The sequence below is a fragment of the Epinephelus moara genome, chromosome 3 (assembly GCF_006386435.1).
Source record: "Epinephelus moara isolate mb chromosome 3, YSFRI_EMoa_1.0, whole genome shotgun sequence".
Taxonomy (NCBI): Eukaryota; Metazoa; Chordata; class Actinopteri; order Perciformes; family Serranidae; genus Epinephelus; species Epinephelus moara.
In genome coordinates this window covers 11566491-11581344 of record NC_065508.1, presented here as the reverse complement: position 1 = coordinate 11581344, position 14854 = coordinate 11566491, and the positions used below count along the sequence as shown (strand labels likewise).

At 42.0% G+C, this 14854-nt stretch overlaps 1 protein-coding gene across 1 annotated transcript in view; it reads left to right on the top strand.

The window, feature by feature from the left end:
- The first annotated feature begins 1760 nt into the window (after positions 1 to 1760).
- Positions 1761 to 14854, top strand: part of LOC126387647 (rho GTPase-activating protein 26-like) — a 123685-nt gene continuing 110591 nt past the window's right edge. Inside the window, exon 1 of the mRNA XM_050040235.1 lies at positions 1761 to 2486. Within this exon, the coding sequence (XP_049896192.1) occupies positions 2333 to 2486 (154 nt within the window). The 5' untranslated portion in view covers positions 1761 to 2332. The remainder of the gene's footprint in view (positions 2487 to 14854) is intronic.

The following is a 14854-nucleotide window of genomic DNA, read 5'->3' as shown; positions in this document are numbered from 1 at the left end:
ACACATGAGTAGAAGCCCATAGGTGATGATTAAGCAGGATTTCATTTGTATATGTCTATATTTTGTTTTGTTTGAAAATCCTCCAGATCCTACCTTTAATAGAGGCAATTTCAAACACAAGTACACAAATCAGCGTCACTACAACTTGCAGCATTCACAGACAAAACACATTTTCCCCACAAATACAACATGCTAATGTTTTTAGCACAAGCCTATGGCATTTTACATTGTATAAATTAGCCTAGCAGCAAGTGGACTTTTTTCTCTACTCATATGAAGCCAGGGACAACAGCAACATTTAACAAAGGTAACTTTTCAAAACTCGGCTCCATTACAACTCACAAGGTTCACCGACAAAACAGCTGTCTTATACTAAACATGTTTTCCAAACAAATGTAACATGTTAACGTTATTAGCACAAGCCCATGGCATTTTACATTGTATAAATTAGCCTAGCGACGAGCTGAGATTTCCTCTGCTCATATGAAACCAGGATAAATCACACACAAGACTTAAAATGCTGTTTTGGGGGGCTTTATTGTTTTCACAATTTATTGTCTTAGCTAGAGTGTGGATACCCGACCTGAGCCTGACGGAACCTGTCAGAACCCAGCGGGTCATGCCGGGTTCGGATAACAAATCAGAACGTTTTCTCCGGTTTGGTTTGGGTTCGGCCCACTTGACATGCTGCTGTGTTGTGCTATGGCCTATTCAAGTGCTGGATTTTTTTCATTTAAGTGACAACACCTGAACGCAACACAGGCCAGTAGTTACATTTCAGGCAAACTTGCTATCAGGAAACTTAAAACTGCCGAAAACCATGCAGGGAAATCAGTGGTATGGAGGCTTTTTGATTTAGTGGTCAATGCAGGTGATAACGAAGCAGTTGGTTGTGTGTGTGCTGTGCTGCGCTGCTGTGCGTGTTTGTGCGTAACAACAGCCTTTTTTAATGGTCATTTACACACTGTCCTTGTGTAATCACGGTAAACAGACAAGCTGTAACCATGATAACAATAACTGTGTCAGGTAACAAACTGCGTCGCTTGGGTCGGGTTCAGACATAAAAATCAGAAAGGCTGTCGGGGTCGGGCCAGGCTCGGTTCGGACAGTGAAAAAGGCGGCCTGAACTGCGCTCTAGTCTTATCTGTGAAATGAAAGTAAATAAAAGCTTTGTTTCCACTGAGGGAAATGGTTTTCAGCTTACAAAAATAGACAGGAAGTCTGCGTCACTGTGACATGTAGTTACATTTCTGGGGAGGTGAACTTAAGGCTACGGTGCAGGCTCTACATCGATGTATAAATCCTGCAAAGGACTTGAATAAATAAAATGCATCATTATTATTATTATAGCCTACTCAGTGACTGGTTGCAGATATTTAGCCCAAGATGTAAACCTTATTTGTCCCATTTCACCTAATGTCCTAAATTACCTGACACCACCCTAAGACAGCAGAACAGAATACCTTGAGTTCAGTCATGGCTTTTGGTTTTGTTATGTCCCATCTGGCCACCCGTATTCAGAACTTCTGGGGTCGCCTCTGTGCAGCACCTGATGAGATGCAACAACCCAAACTCTTTCCAGGAACAAAACGTCTCTAGAAACAAGCTCAGAGTGAGCCCTCTTCATCTCTGCTGTAGAGTAGCTCACCGCGCACCCGCCCCCCGCAGGGTCAGCGCTCCGCTCCGGGCTTCTGATTGGCGGAGAGAGCCGTCAGTCAGAGGATTATCCGTGTCCGGGTAGGTTGATTACGGTCTGCAGCGCTGAGCCGAGCGGGGCTGTGCAGAAAGCAGTGCATTTAAAACCGCCCAGGGAAGACACCGCATTTACGAGGCTAGTTTTGTTTTTTTGCTGCCTCCCTCCCTCCCTCCTCGCCCCGGGTTGACTCTGTCCGGACCACTATGACTTGGTGGAGAGGAATGCAGCACCGGTTCACCTGAGCGCGTGCGTTTTTCTTTTTTAACCCCATCAAACACTTACTCTGCTACTTTTTATTTCATTTAATTGGATGCCGTGTCGGACTGCTGCTGCTGCTGCTGCTGCTGAAAGACACAGGAGGACTCTTGCTTGTGTCAACTTGTTTGCCTTAAAATAAAGAGACGCAAGGTTATGTAGGTAGGCACTGCTGTGGGATACACCTCCGCCCCGCTGTGTACATGTTGTAATTGGATTTTCCATCATTTCCAGTAGCAGAAGCAGCACCAGCACCACCACCACCAGCAGCAGCAGTAGTAGTAGTAGCAGCTCGGGGTTTCCTCCCTCCTCCTCCTCCTCTTGTTCCTCCTTCTCCTGTTGGGAGCGTTTTGCCGGGTGCTGGTGGTGGTGGAGAAGAAGATGGGACTACCTGCTCTGGAGTTCAGTGACTGCTACCTGGACAGCCCGCAGTTCAGGGACAGACTCAAGTCCCATGAGCTGGAGCTGGACAAGACCAACAAGTTCATCAAGGAGCTGATTAAAGATGGCAAGGCGCTGATCCAGGCTTTGAAAAGTAAGTGTGTGACATCACAAACATTCATGCATGCTCTAAATATTGACAAAAATCAGTTTACTGCATGTGGCTTCTCAGAGTGAGTCACAGAAAGCTCTGACAAAGTCAAGATGCCTTCAGGTGAGTGTGTGAGAAAGAGTGCTATGGAAGCCTTATCTCAGTTGCATTGGCACCAGATGAAAAGCCCACACTCTTTGCTATGTGTGTGTGTGTGTGTGTGTGTGTGTGTGTGTGTGTGTGTGTGTGTGAGTGTAACTGATAAAGCACATTTCAGAAGCTAAGAGGCTAGGCGGGTGAATATGACTGAGCCCTGAAGCTGTCAGCTCATTTGTCCCCATCAGCTTACATTTTAAGGCATTTAGAGGGAGAGAGGGAGTATGTGTTTTGCTCACACTGATACTGTGTTAAAGGCTGTGAAGTTGTTTAATGTTGATAAGGGATTTAACCACCAGATCGTTGTCCATGCTGTGAAAGAGCTCTTATTATTGGCTTGAGGAATGAGGAGGTGACTCCAGGTGAATAAAAGCTGGACAGATGGGTAGCAGGGCATTGGGGAGGAGCATGATGGTTATTTTCAGGTATAGCAAGACTAGATATGATTATGTTTTTGTATTGTAGGAACACTCCTTAGGCAAGGTTTTCTTGATCCACAAGAGCACAGCAATGGGTTGTTTTGCAAAATATTTTACACAATGTATGAAACTTCTCGTTGACTTTCAGAATTGCAATGGCCGAATGCCAAATGTTAACAAGGACTTTGGTTTCTAATGGTCTTAAACGCACTTACCCTCAGTTCCATGAACAATGTTCAGGAAGAAGCAACTTTAGATTGAGTAGAGATTTAGTATGTCCCAATACATATGCCAAAAATACCAGGATGTCATACTATATCCGGTCCGACCCACAATCCTCTGCACTGTGGACGATACATCACATTGACGGAGACGCAAACAGATGACAGTCGATTGACAGCTGACTGAAGCCGCAATGATGGATGACGTTAAAGTGACTGCTGCCAGTCGAATAGTAACAATAACCATAAATAAAAACAAAAGGGCAAAAGTATTAAATAACAATGACAGAGAAATGCAAATATGATTTCAATGTTGTGAATATAACATGTTAGAATCTACAATGTACGCATTTATAACTTATTGCAAAGTAAAAACCAACAGCTGAGGGTGATCTCTGTCTCAGGCAAGCTCGTTGAAGGCATTTTGTTTTATCCCTGAGGTAAGAGATATATGAAAATGAGGGTCAAAACTCAGGGCGTTATGTTATTTAGAAGTGGTATGTCCCGATTGTGTGCATGCTGCGTACAACACTTTCTAAGGACAGCTGCAGTACATACTAAAAGTAAAAAGAAAAAGTATGTGTTTGGAACACACCCTATAACTTATGTGTAACCAATTAGGTGAAAAACTGTATGTGAAATATACATTTCAATGCAGGGTTTGCTGCTTACTTAGCCTATATTCATTCTTAACAGGCTATTCTCATAGAAGATTTGCATTTGCACGAAAACAAGTGTCCAGTATTCACATGGGGATCTTATCAACTCATCAAGAATGTTATTGTGACATGACACTATGTGAGCCATGATTAAAACCTGATGCTAACCTAAAACAAAACTTTAACTGAAATAACTTAACATCACATTAGCCACCCCCCTCCGATAAAGACAAAGCTATCAGTTGTCTAATCAATGAAACAAAATAAAATGTAGGACTTTTTGTCCCACGTTTTATTTTGTTTCATTTTGTTTCATTTTGTTCTTGGTCCATGTAGTAGCTGTTGTGCTCTTGGAGATTGTGTCACAATATTCCTCAGGAAAAGGAGTTGCATGAAGTAGATATTAAACGTTTAGATTTAAAGACAGACAGTTTCTGAGGGGACCACGTGGTGACATTATTCTTGATATTTAATATCAGCTAATGAATATCCTCTGGTAATATGAAAGGGATGTGTGTGTTTGACTGTTGTATAGTTAAATGTGTTTTGTTATTATTGTCAGTATTAATGTAGATTTTACAGTCATATGGTCCAAATCCTGGTTCATATGTCTCCACCCCATCAAAGCACAAGATCTTCCTATGGAATTTTCTTTGGCATATAAATGGGCGGATTAATATGTTATCCATATACTTGTAAGTCTTTTCACTTGTACAGTAAAAAAAATCAGCTGTTTCATATCTATATGTGTTAAGTTTCATGGTGCCACACTGTACATGCACACTCCTGATACTGTAGATACTATTGTGTTTTGGTGTATAGTATTATTTACACTGCTAATATTCAGATCCAGAGTCTAGCCGGCAGGTTAACCTGAACTTTCCACCCCTGTGTTATTGATTGTACCTTTAAAAACAAACCAGCTCAGTCCTCTGTCACCACAAAGCTTGGTCAGCTGACGTGCGGCCACAAAGACAATTCTGCTTTTGTCCACTGGTGAGATCTAGAAATCAAACAGCATGGCCTGATTCACTGCGGCCGCGATGAGAGTGAGAGTCATTTGCTTGTTCTGTGCCATTGTAGCAGGGCGCTGCTGAACAAAGGACAAGTCAGCAGATTTTCCTGGTTAATCTTTTTATACCTGCACTACACAGTGTTGCTGCCCTTTGCTGGCATACGAGATGAATCGGTTACAAAGGTCTTGTCTGACAGCACTTTGAAGTTCTCCATGCATCTGTGCTGTAAATCTTTTCTGCTGCATCTTTCAACGCACCTCGACCTCCTCTGCTTTGCTTAAGGCACTGAGAGGATGTGTGACCGACCGTCCTGGGAAGCCCCTCAAGTTTTGTTAGTCACTAATTGCTGCAGGAGGAGGAGGAGGCCCAGAGTCTCCTGACAGCTTTCACATGTGTTTTTGTTGTAAGGACTACATGCATGTTACCACAGGAGAAAGTAAAACATTTACAGCATGCTACTCAGAAGCCTGTTGTTATGTCTCTTGCTTCTCCGGGTTTTAAGTTTAGTTCAGATTGCAGTGTGACGACCTGTATAGGGTTAGGCGATATGATGATAGAGACTAATGAGACAATGAAAATGTAACTAATGTCAGAGATTTTTTAATAATGTTTGTAGGAGTTAAATGTCTCAGACGGTTCACTCTATAAACAAATATACATATTGTCACTCTTACCTGTAGTGCTATTTATCAGTCCAGATTGTTTTGTGTGATATCGCCTGTAGAGATATCAGCCTTCTCTCAAGTATGATAGAATTAGATGGTCTGCTTGTAGTCTCTATGTACAGACTCTGTATATAGTCTGTAGGCAAACCCCGGAGATCTTGCCTCCGGAAGAAGAGCGGAAGAGCCCTGGTTTCCGGTTGTAGGCTGTTTGTAGTCCGCGTGATATGGACCAATCACGTTTGAGCCGGCTGCAGTTGTTGGCAGGTTAAACAGTCCGTGCGGTGAACTAATGAGGCAGAACATAACTGGCGTCACTGCAAACTCTGAATCCATCGCAATGGTTCAGCATATTTACTTCTATATAAACGGAAGTCGGAAACAGAAATTCGCCTCCTCCGCCCAAATCAAACTGGAATGCCAAAAAATCGGGGGTCTGCCCCCAGAGGCTGTATCGCTGTCTGCCGGAAGTCAGATGCCGAATACAGCCGATGGGTTCTGAGAATGGTCTGCTTGTGATGTTCAAAGACCCAAAAATAAATTTGAAAAACTCAACAGCAATGTCTCTTTCCAGAAATCATGACCCGGTTACTCAAGATAATCCACAGACCCTGTTGTGAGCGGTTTCACATAGGAACTGGTTTCCCTCTGCCGAACTACACCCGCCAACTGTATCATTGTGCAGAAGGAAGTGTGTATCTTCTCATGGGTGAGGAGCTCATGCTCTTGATAGGGCAAGATGTAAACATTAATGGCATCTATGCTGATCTGTAATGTTAGCTAGCTCAGGTGAGTTAGCAGTATCGTACTATTGTTAAGAATATTATCGTCCATGAGTAGATGCACTCCTCCTTCGGAATGATGATATGGTTGGCGTTTGCCTTTCGGTAACAAAAAAGTAGTTCCTACATGAAACTGATTTCTGGAAACAGACTTTTTTGTTGAGTGTTCCAAATGTACTTTTTGGTGCTTTGAGATCCGCAAACTGAATGCCATCTAGTTTGATTACATTTGAGAGAAGTCCGACATCTCTACAGCTGATATTTTCAACACAATGATTGTCACACCAAGACAATCTAAACTGATAAATAGCACTACAGGTCGGAGGAAAAACATCTATTTTCGATTTTGGATGTGAACAATCTCTTTAATGTCTGTGGTTCTAATGCTCTACAGAAATACTGGGCTTTTGGGATTTTTGAATCAGTGTGATGGAGTATGTTTATTTGTCAGGTATTTCATTGCTAATTTTGATTTAATTTTGTGTTAAAAACAAACATTCAACCAATTTTGTCTTTAAACAGTTCAGTTAATTGGATTTCTGGGAAATTTACTGTATCATGTTGTATATTATCAGTATAAAATTACATACATATATTGTGAGTAATTTTATATTGACATGTACCCTCAAATGCCAGTTTATGGAGTACAGAAACAGACTCAGAGATGTGTTCATGTTATTTAGCCTCTCTGTATTGATATGGATGGGGTGGACACAACAATAGGAACACCTGTTTGTATGAATCCGCTTTTATGTCTGGAATCTCCCGTCTACATTGGGCTTGAGATGTGCCCACGCTGAGAACTTGGCTCAGATTCCGGAGTTACTCCCTTATCCTTAAGCCTCCTTAAGGAATCTGATCCTGTTTGATTAGGCGGTGGGTACCTCTGGCGAGTGCATGCCTTTACTGACGTCGACCCCAGCAAGATTCGAACCCTGGACCTTCCGCATGGAAGACGAGTGCTCAACCACTAGAGAGGCTCTGAACACCTGTCTGTATAATGCAATATGATTCAACAGCACCACAAACTACACGCCCCAAAATGACCATAGTCCATTCAACACCTCACTACATTGTAACCTTCATGAATGTATAATTTACAGCAGGGGTCTTAGACTGCATTAGTTTTAGCAAATAAACTGGCAACTGCAGTGTATATCCATAATGTCCTGTAGAAGACTGCACAGCACACATCTGTTATAGATTCATTTTGTGTGCAGTGTGAAGCTGGCACCTGACAGTTTGTTGCTGATGGTGGTTTCTATAAATAAATAATGTTGCCAAGTGCTGAGAGCGTTGTTGCAGATTGCATAACTGCACTTATTTTGCTGTTCATAATGTATAATCATCAGATGACAGGAACTATATTAGGGAATCTAATAGTAAATGTTACTAAACATTGATCACAAACAACATCTTTCAATAAAACATATATATGGAGCTAATCTTTTTGCATATGTGAAAACAAATCTGCACTGATACTGATGTACCAGGGATAAACTAGCTTCCTCTTCTTATCTTAAGCGAGTTAAACACTTTGACGTGTCATTGCTCATCAACACCATTTTTCAAATAGAGGAAGTTACACGTGAGCTATCATCACCCCATTCCAAATTTACCGCAGCTCTGTCCTGTTTGTGGGTGCCATTTGGTTTATGTAGCAATTCAACATGTAGACACATTCAGACAAACGACTGTACGCTCACACAAACTCACACAGACACATGCAAACTCTGCTTCGGTATGGACTTTGCAAACCACAAAGTCTCCTTTGAATAAGTACCTTTGAGACACACACAAATGCGCATGTACAGTATACACAGACACATATGTGTGTGAGTTTAAGTGTGTGTTAGCCAGATGTCATTTAAGGGCAGATGTAGCTTGTCATTACGGAGCCTGTAGAAATGTTTGGTTCTCTGCTCCACCTCTAACATGACACGGCTCAATCAGCCAAACAAACCCTAATTGCCAGCTTGGCCTTCACTGGTGCTGTGAGGGGGAAACGAGACACTGTGTTTAGATAGTTTATGTGACACCGACGCATGATGTTGCCATGTTTTCAGCTCAAAGTGTAAAGAGTAATGGAGCTATTTTTGTGTCTGGATTATTTTTGAGTTGGACTCCAGATTCTTTTTCTTTGGCGTCATCGTCCTCACCATGTGATGTGGCAGAAATGTCACGAAGCAGTGTATAAAATTACTGACCAGATCTGTTGTGCTGCAGTCACTCAAACGCTCCTGTAGCTTTCCAGAGCTGAAATCCATTAGCTCATCTCATTTTGAGACATTGATTGGATTTCAGAAGCATCGATAAATAGGTTTTAACACAGAGATACTACTGTAAATATCATCACTATCACGTGTACCATTTTTTCGCATGTGTGTACACCTGTTGTGAACATAGAAATACCAGATTTAGCGCTCAAATCCCCTTAACAGTTCAACCAAAAGTCAAGCACACCAGCAGTAATCTGTCAGTCAGTAGATCATTTACTCAAAACCCCCCACCCAACTCTATAATCCATGATAGCAGTAATAAAACAATGCTAGAACAAGTACATATCCAATTCTTGTTACCACCGTGGAGTCCCAGGGCTCAGCTGTCATGGACTAGTTTTTCACAATGAGGTCATCGTCCGCTGCACTGACAGCGCTGCTTCCTGGATTTAGGGGATGTTTTAGCCAGAGAGTCATCCCATCATTAAGACATGCACTAATCACATTGTCATGCACAGTTTGTGCGCAAACACATACACACACGTGTTGCAGTGAAAGCGTGACTTATCATTCTGTCATATAGATCGTTTTTCTTAACCATTAAATAGAGCTTGAAACATGAGAGACCACAGCTGGTTAGTTAGAGTTCCCTGTTAGTGTTGGCTGTGTGTGTGTGTGTGTGTGTGTTTTTATATCTGCGCATGTATGCTGTGAATATAGTACATTCCTTGACAAGTATTCATGTGGCCTGGTGACCTCTGTGCACTGTGTGTGTCTCCTGACCTTTCAGCAGCTAATGAGATGATGCTGATTAATAGAAGGTTACATGTCAGGGCAGATACACTACATGGTGAGACAGAGAAAGCAAGAAAGGGAAAACACAGAGAGGCAAATGGTGGATGACCAAAGAAGACAACGCGTGCTACATCATGGAATTTGTCAGAAATATTTTAGAAACACACCATCTCAACTTTGCACTAAAACTAGAGCATTATGTCGTAATGATGAAATGGTTTCAACTTGAAAAGATGTGTTTTTTAAGGAACTATACAGCTTTATTTCAGCAGAAAAACACAGTCAACTTGAAATTGTTTCACTTTATCAATGGCTACAGCTCAGCCAGGAAGTCTGTCTCTGGTGTAGTTTGGACAAAAATGGCTACGCTGAACCATAAAAATTTTCAGCGACTATTTCAGCCCTATATAATTGTCCAGATTTAGCCAATGAAACAATGCCATGGCCCTTTGGGGGAGTAGTTGATGCCTAAACTTTTACAACTTTTTTTTTTACCCATAACTAAATTTACTCTCCAAGAACCACTGCTATATGAAAATGACATAGTAAACTGGTTGGCCTGTACCAAAAAGTACAGCATCAAAGGCTTGACCCTAAAAGCACACACACACATTGTTCAGGCATGTGTGCGGCCTGTTACTGGTTAAAAACAGGCCTCCACCCATTAGCACTGTCTTGATAATGGCCTTATTTTCAGGCATTTACCCTGGCTTCAAATTGAACCATTAACTGCCCCTAGCAACCTCTCAAACAAGCTGCGGGCTATGCAAGCTTATTTGTAAATGTCCCAGAGAAGTGGAAGTGGGAATTCCCAGCGACAGACCGCACACTGTTGCAATCGATATCTCTCTCCATCTCCTTCCTTCTTTACCTTCTGTCTTTGTTTTTCCGCAGCCACACACTGTGCTGTCGGTGGGTAATAAGGAGGGTAATAGCAGTCATTCAGTGGCTCGCCTGTCAGCTGGGCTGATGGATGAGGGTCACACACACGCACAAATGCACACCGCACCATAACTAATTCTCAATTATGGCTGATGGAGGGAGTGAACCCCGGCTTTGAATAAGGTCCAGAGCAAAGGAAGAGTATGTGCCAAGGGGCAAAAGAAAGAGAAGAAGAGTGTGTGAGAGAGAAAGAGGAGGTGGGGGTGTTGTTGTCTTTCACAATGGTGTTTAAAAGCCGACATGGCCTTGTTTTCTAGAGGAGCAGAGCGATGTAGGTTGTGGAGAGAAGGAGAGGAGGGGAAGGGGTAGAGGATGGAGGTGGAAAGAAGCAAGAATCGAGGGGGGGGGGGGGGAAGCGAGAAGGGTGTCACTGTCTGAAGGCATTCCTATGCAGACGTCACATGGGAACAAAGAGGAGAGAAGGGAGTGTGTATCTGTTTTTGCGCATGCAGCGTATTGTCTGCTCTTATTAATATTCAAGATTTGCACTACATGCATGTTTTCTATTATACTGCTACATTTCTGCTTGTGAGAAGATGTGCGTGTGCTCAGTAGACATGTCTGTGTGTGTGTGTGTGTGTGTGTGTGTGTGTGTGTGTGTGCGTGTGCGCATGTTGCCACTGCAGTACAGCCCAGTGGGGGTTGGGGGTCTTCCTTGAGCTGTGACGTAGCGTGGAGGAGAGGGAAATTAGGGCACGACTCAGCCCAGCTCTGGTGCTATTGTTGCCTCGCTTTTGTCAGGGCAGACTGTCTGACAAACACACACACACAGACACACACACACGTGCAGTCACTGACTTTTAACATCGTACTAGATCAGAATTACGTGTATTTTCCAATGGAAGAAGCACCAACACCCTAACACATTTTTTGTGTATCTGATCATTCGTTGCAAAACATGGGATTTTTGCGTTTGAATAGAAGACCACTCATGCACTTTAACTCCTTGTGCACGCGATGCAAGGTCTTTTGTTGTTGCACATTAGCCTGCTGAAATATATATGAGCACATATGAACTTCTTTAGATTTACAGAGCGCCAGTGGCAATATGGGAAAACTCCTAGTGTTTCATCAACAGGTTGCATCCATTAAGAACATCTATGTGGCCTGGTGCATATATAATTAATATCCTCATTAAAAATCTATTGGGGTCATAAATCAGGTAATGAAGTGTATTCAAAGTGAACTTCTAAGACAACAGATTTGTTGCAGAAATGGCATTTAGAGTTCATAACAATCACCACAGAAGTGGATCTCCAGCCAGTGCGCCGCTTCATCTCATTAGCTAAATCTTTGATGTGGTGTATCGGCCCTGGACTCCAGCTGGACTGAAGCTGGTAAATATTTTAGCTCGGGGGCTTATTTAGTTACACTGCCCGCCAATGATACACTGACTCAGCCCCGAGACGCACTGTGGTATTACTTACTTGTGTGTTTTCTCTCATGACAATATGGGACTTATTTTGCTGGTATGCAACCTCTGCTATAGGCCCCCAAGATGCATGCACATACAGATGTAAAAAGATGATGTGTTTCCTTTTTTGGGGGGGCAGGTATTGCTGTTGCAGCCGTCCAGAAGTGTTAACACAAGCAACACCTTCCCCTGAGTTTAACTCTGGTTATATGTCTGCCGGAAGTCTTCAGATAGTTTAAAAAAAGCATGATGAATGTACAGTATGTCTTCAGGCAGAGGCAAGAGAGAGGAATGTAGATGTACAAACAGATTCAGGGAGGTAATGTTCGAGAGATTTACAGGATTATATAGAAAAATCTGTCATCGGGGAACTGAAAGAAGTAGTTTTTCTCATGCCATACTTAGAATACACTAGAGCCATTTAATTTAAATTCCAAATGTTAACATTTAAGTGTACCTGAAACTGTAAAGGAGGAAGTGAGATTCACACGTACATACTGGTATGTTTAAATCTGAATCGCTAACGCTTCAGCACAGCCACCACATCACCTTCAGTGATGAAAATACCCCTCTGACTCTTGACAGTAAGTTAAATGCAGAACTGCAAGCAGTGTCTGTGGTGCACCTTTGAAGATGCATACACTGATGACTCATCTTGTTTTATATGTGCTCGGCCACATAGTTGCAGTTCTATTTAAAGACAATTTTTGTTTCTCTAATGCTGCTGATCATTACTGATATAGAAGATCTGGGGTTTTCCTGTACAGTAACATTTCTACAGAACAGAACTACTTTGAACAGTGCACCTACAGTATAACAAAGCTTTTTTGTTGCACTGGCCTCAAGCAAGTAGTGTTAATCTGCCGAATGTGATCGTTATGTAATGTTGCAGCGTCATTATATTATCTTGTCAATGTGTAGCAACCGAGGCCTCACAACCAAGGCTGATTCCCTCCAGACATGTTTCAAGATGTATAAGAATGTTTCAATAATCTGCTTTTTGCACAGAAAAGTTCAACCACCCTGTTAGAACTCTAAAAATAACATGTGCTCCTTCCTCCACAAGATGCCCCATAGATTTAAGGTGAGCACGGACAAACTTCGCCTGCTCAGCAGATGAATGTGAAAACAGCCTGTTAGTGTCAAACTCTGCAGATACATCATTCTGCACGGTGAAGGTCAAACATTCAGGTGACGTAACAATGAGCAAAGCACATTTCAAGTGGAGGCGGACCACAGGGAGAAGCCGTGGCTGAGTGCCATTAAAAAAATGAAATATCTTGTTTACTAAATGAATGTCTTTCAATAAGTTGTGATACTTTTCTTCTGTTGTGTGTTTAGTTTGAAGAAATTGGAGCAAGACAGGAAAACAAACCGTTCATGATGAGTAATTGTGGAGGAATTAAATGTGCGTAACTCTATCCTGGCTGCACCTTGTTCCACCTGACTGTGTGTACTTTGTGCCTTTGCAGCTGCATGTAAGAAAATGCCCATCTTAGCAAGTTACAGTCATGTATTTATAAGCATAGTCTGGTCCTGACAGGTTACTTTGCTTAAAAGAAATGAAGCAATCTGCCTTTTAAGTGAGATAATGTCTCTAGCAATCCAATAAAAACCAACTTGATTCAAGAATGTTCTTGAACTGAGCTTCAGTTTTGTCTTACTGCTACAGCTGTTGGCCTTGTTCATCCTAAATTATTTAGCAAAACCAGGAAACTTTTTTTAAATATATATTTTATTCAAATATTCCTCTATGTGTAAATTTGGTGCAAGCACAGTTTTGCTAGTCACACATGAATTTGATCACATGACTACACTCTGAAGATCATAAAGCACCGGGAGTGAAGCAGGATGAGAGGAGGGAAAGTGAACTCTGAGGAATGCTCTTTAACTTTCTGCACACCGCCACCTGATCGCTGCTGTTTGGTCATAAAACAGACAGCTGTGCTTTTTCACAGCTGCTTAAAAACCCTGCTTTTACTGCAGGATGCAAATTGTTTAATTGGAGCTGTTTTTACAGCAGGTGGTAGGCGGTGAATTATCGTACCTGTACCTGACACCCTACCCTCGTCCTCCTGCACAAGGAACCGAACAGCAGCACGATGGAGCTTGAGTGTCAAGTTTGTGTTTCACTTGAAAATTTATGACAAACTTAGACACACAGAAGGGCTGTTATCTCGTTCATGGAGCAGGATTTTACGGCTGATCGGCACCTAATGCAGCAGATAAAATGAGGAAAAAAGATTTTCCATTTGGCTACATGTCTGAGCTCAGTTATTGAGAATGTGAATGAAATAGAGTCTAGGAAATGTTTTGCAATGTTTTTTTTTTAATTTGGTTGTCAGTATGCCCCTAGGAAGAGTCAGAAGTTAGATATATACTTAAATGTGTTTGTGTGTGAGTACCTCTGTGTGTTGTGTCGTAGATCTGACCTGTCAAAGGCACTTTTTTCTTACTGGTTTAGTGGCTTATTTTCACTGCCACACCTGACAGGATGTTGTGCTGGACGTTGGATGTTGTTACTGTCCATAAAGTGTCACATGAGCTGACTTTGTTTGCAGAATTTTATGATGGTTGAGGAGCAAAATGTGCTTCCATGTAATGATAATACCCAGATTGTCCAAACAGGAAGCTACAGACTTGGGTTTATTACTCAATGCCATGGGAATGAAATGCTGCTTTTTCTGTCCTGCAGGAAAAAGAAATGTCAGAGGAAGACAGGAAGATTTATCTGAACCTCTTAAAAGTGAATCTTCACCTCGAGGTTATCGTTAACTGGATAGCCTGCAGTGTTGAGCTGTCAGTCCCAAATTCAAGACCTGTGTGATAATGAACTAGAAACTCTCAGCCGGCAGTGGCGTGAGGTGAAGGTGTGGCTCTGAGTCGCTACGCTTGAGCAAGAAACCTTAGGCCACTGTAGATCTTGCTACCCAGATACAGTGGTGTGAAAAAGTGTTTGCCCCCTTCCTGATTTCTTACTTTTTTGCATGTTTCCCTCACTTAAATGTTTCAGATCATCAAACAAATTTAAACATTAGTCAAAGATAACACAAGTAAACACAAAATGCAGTTTTTAAATGAAGGGT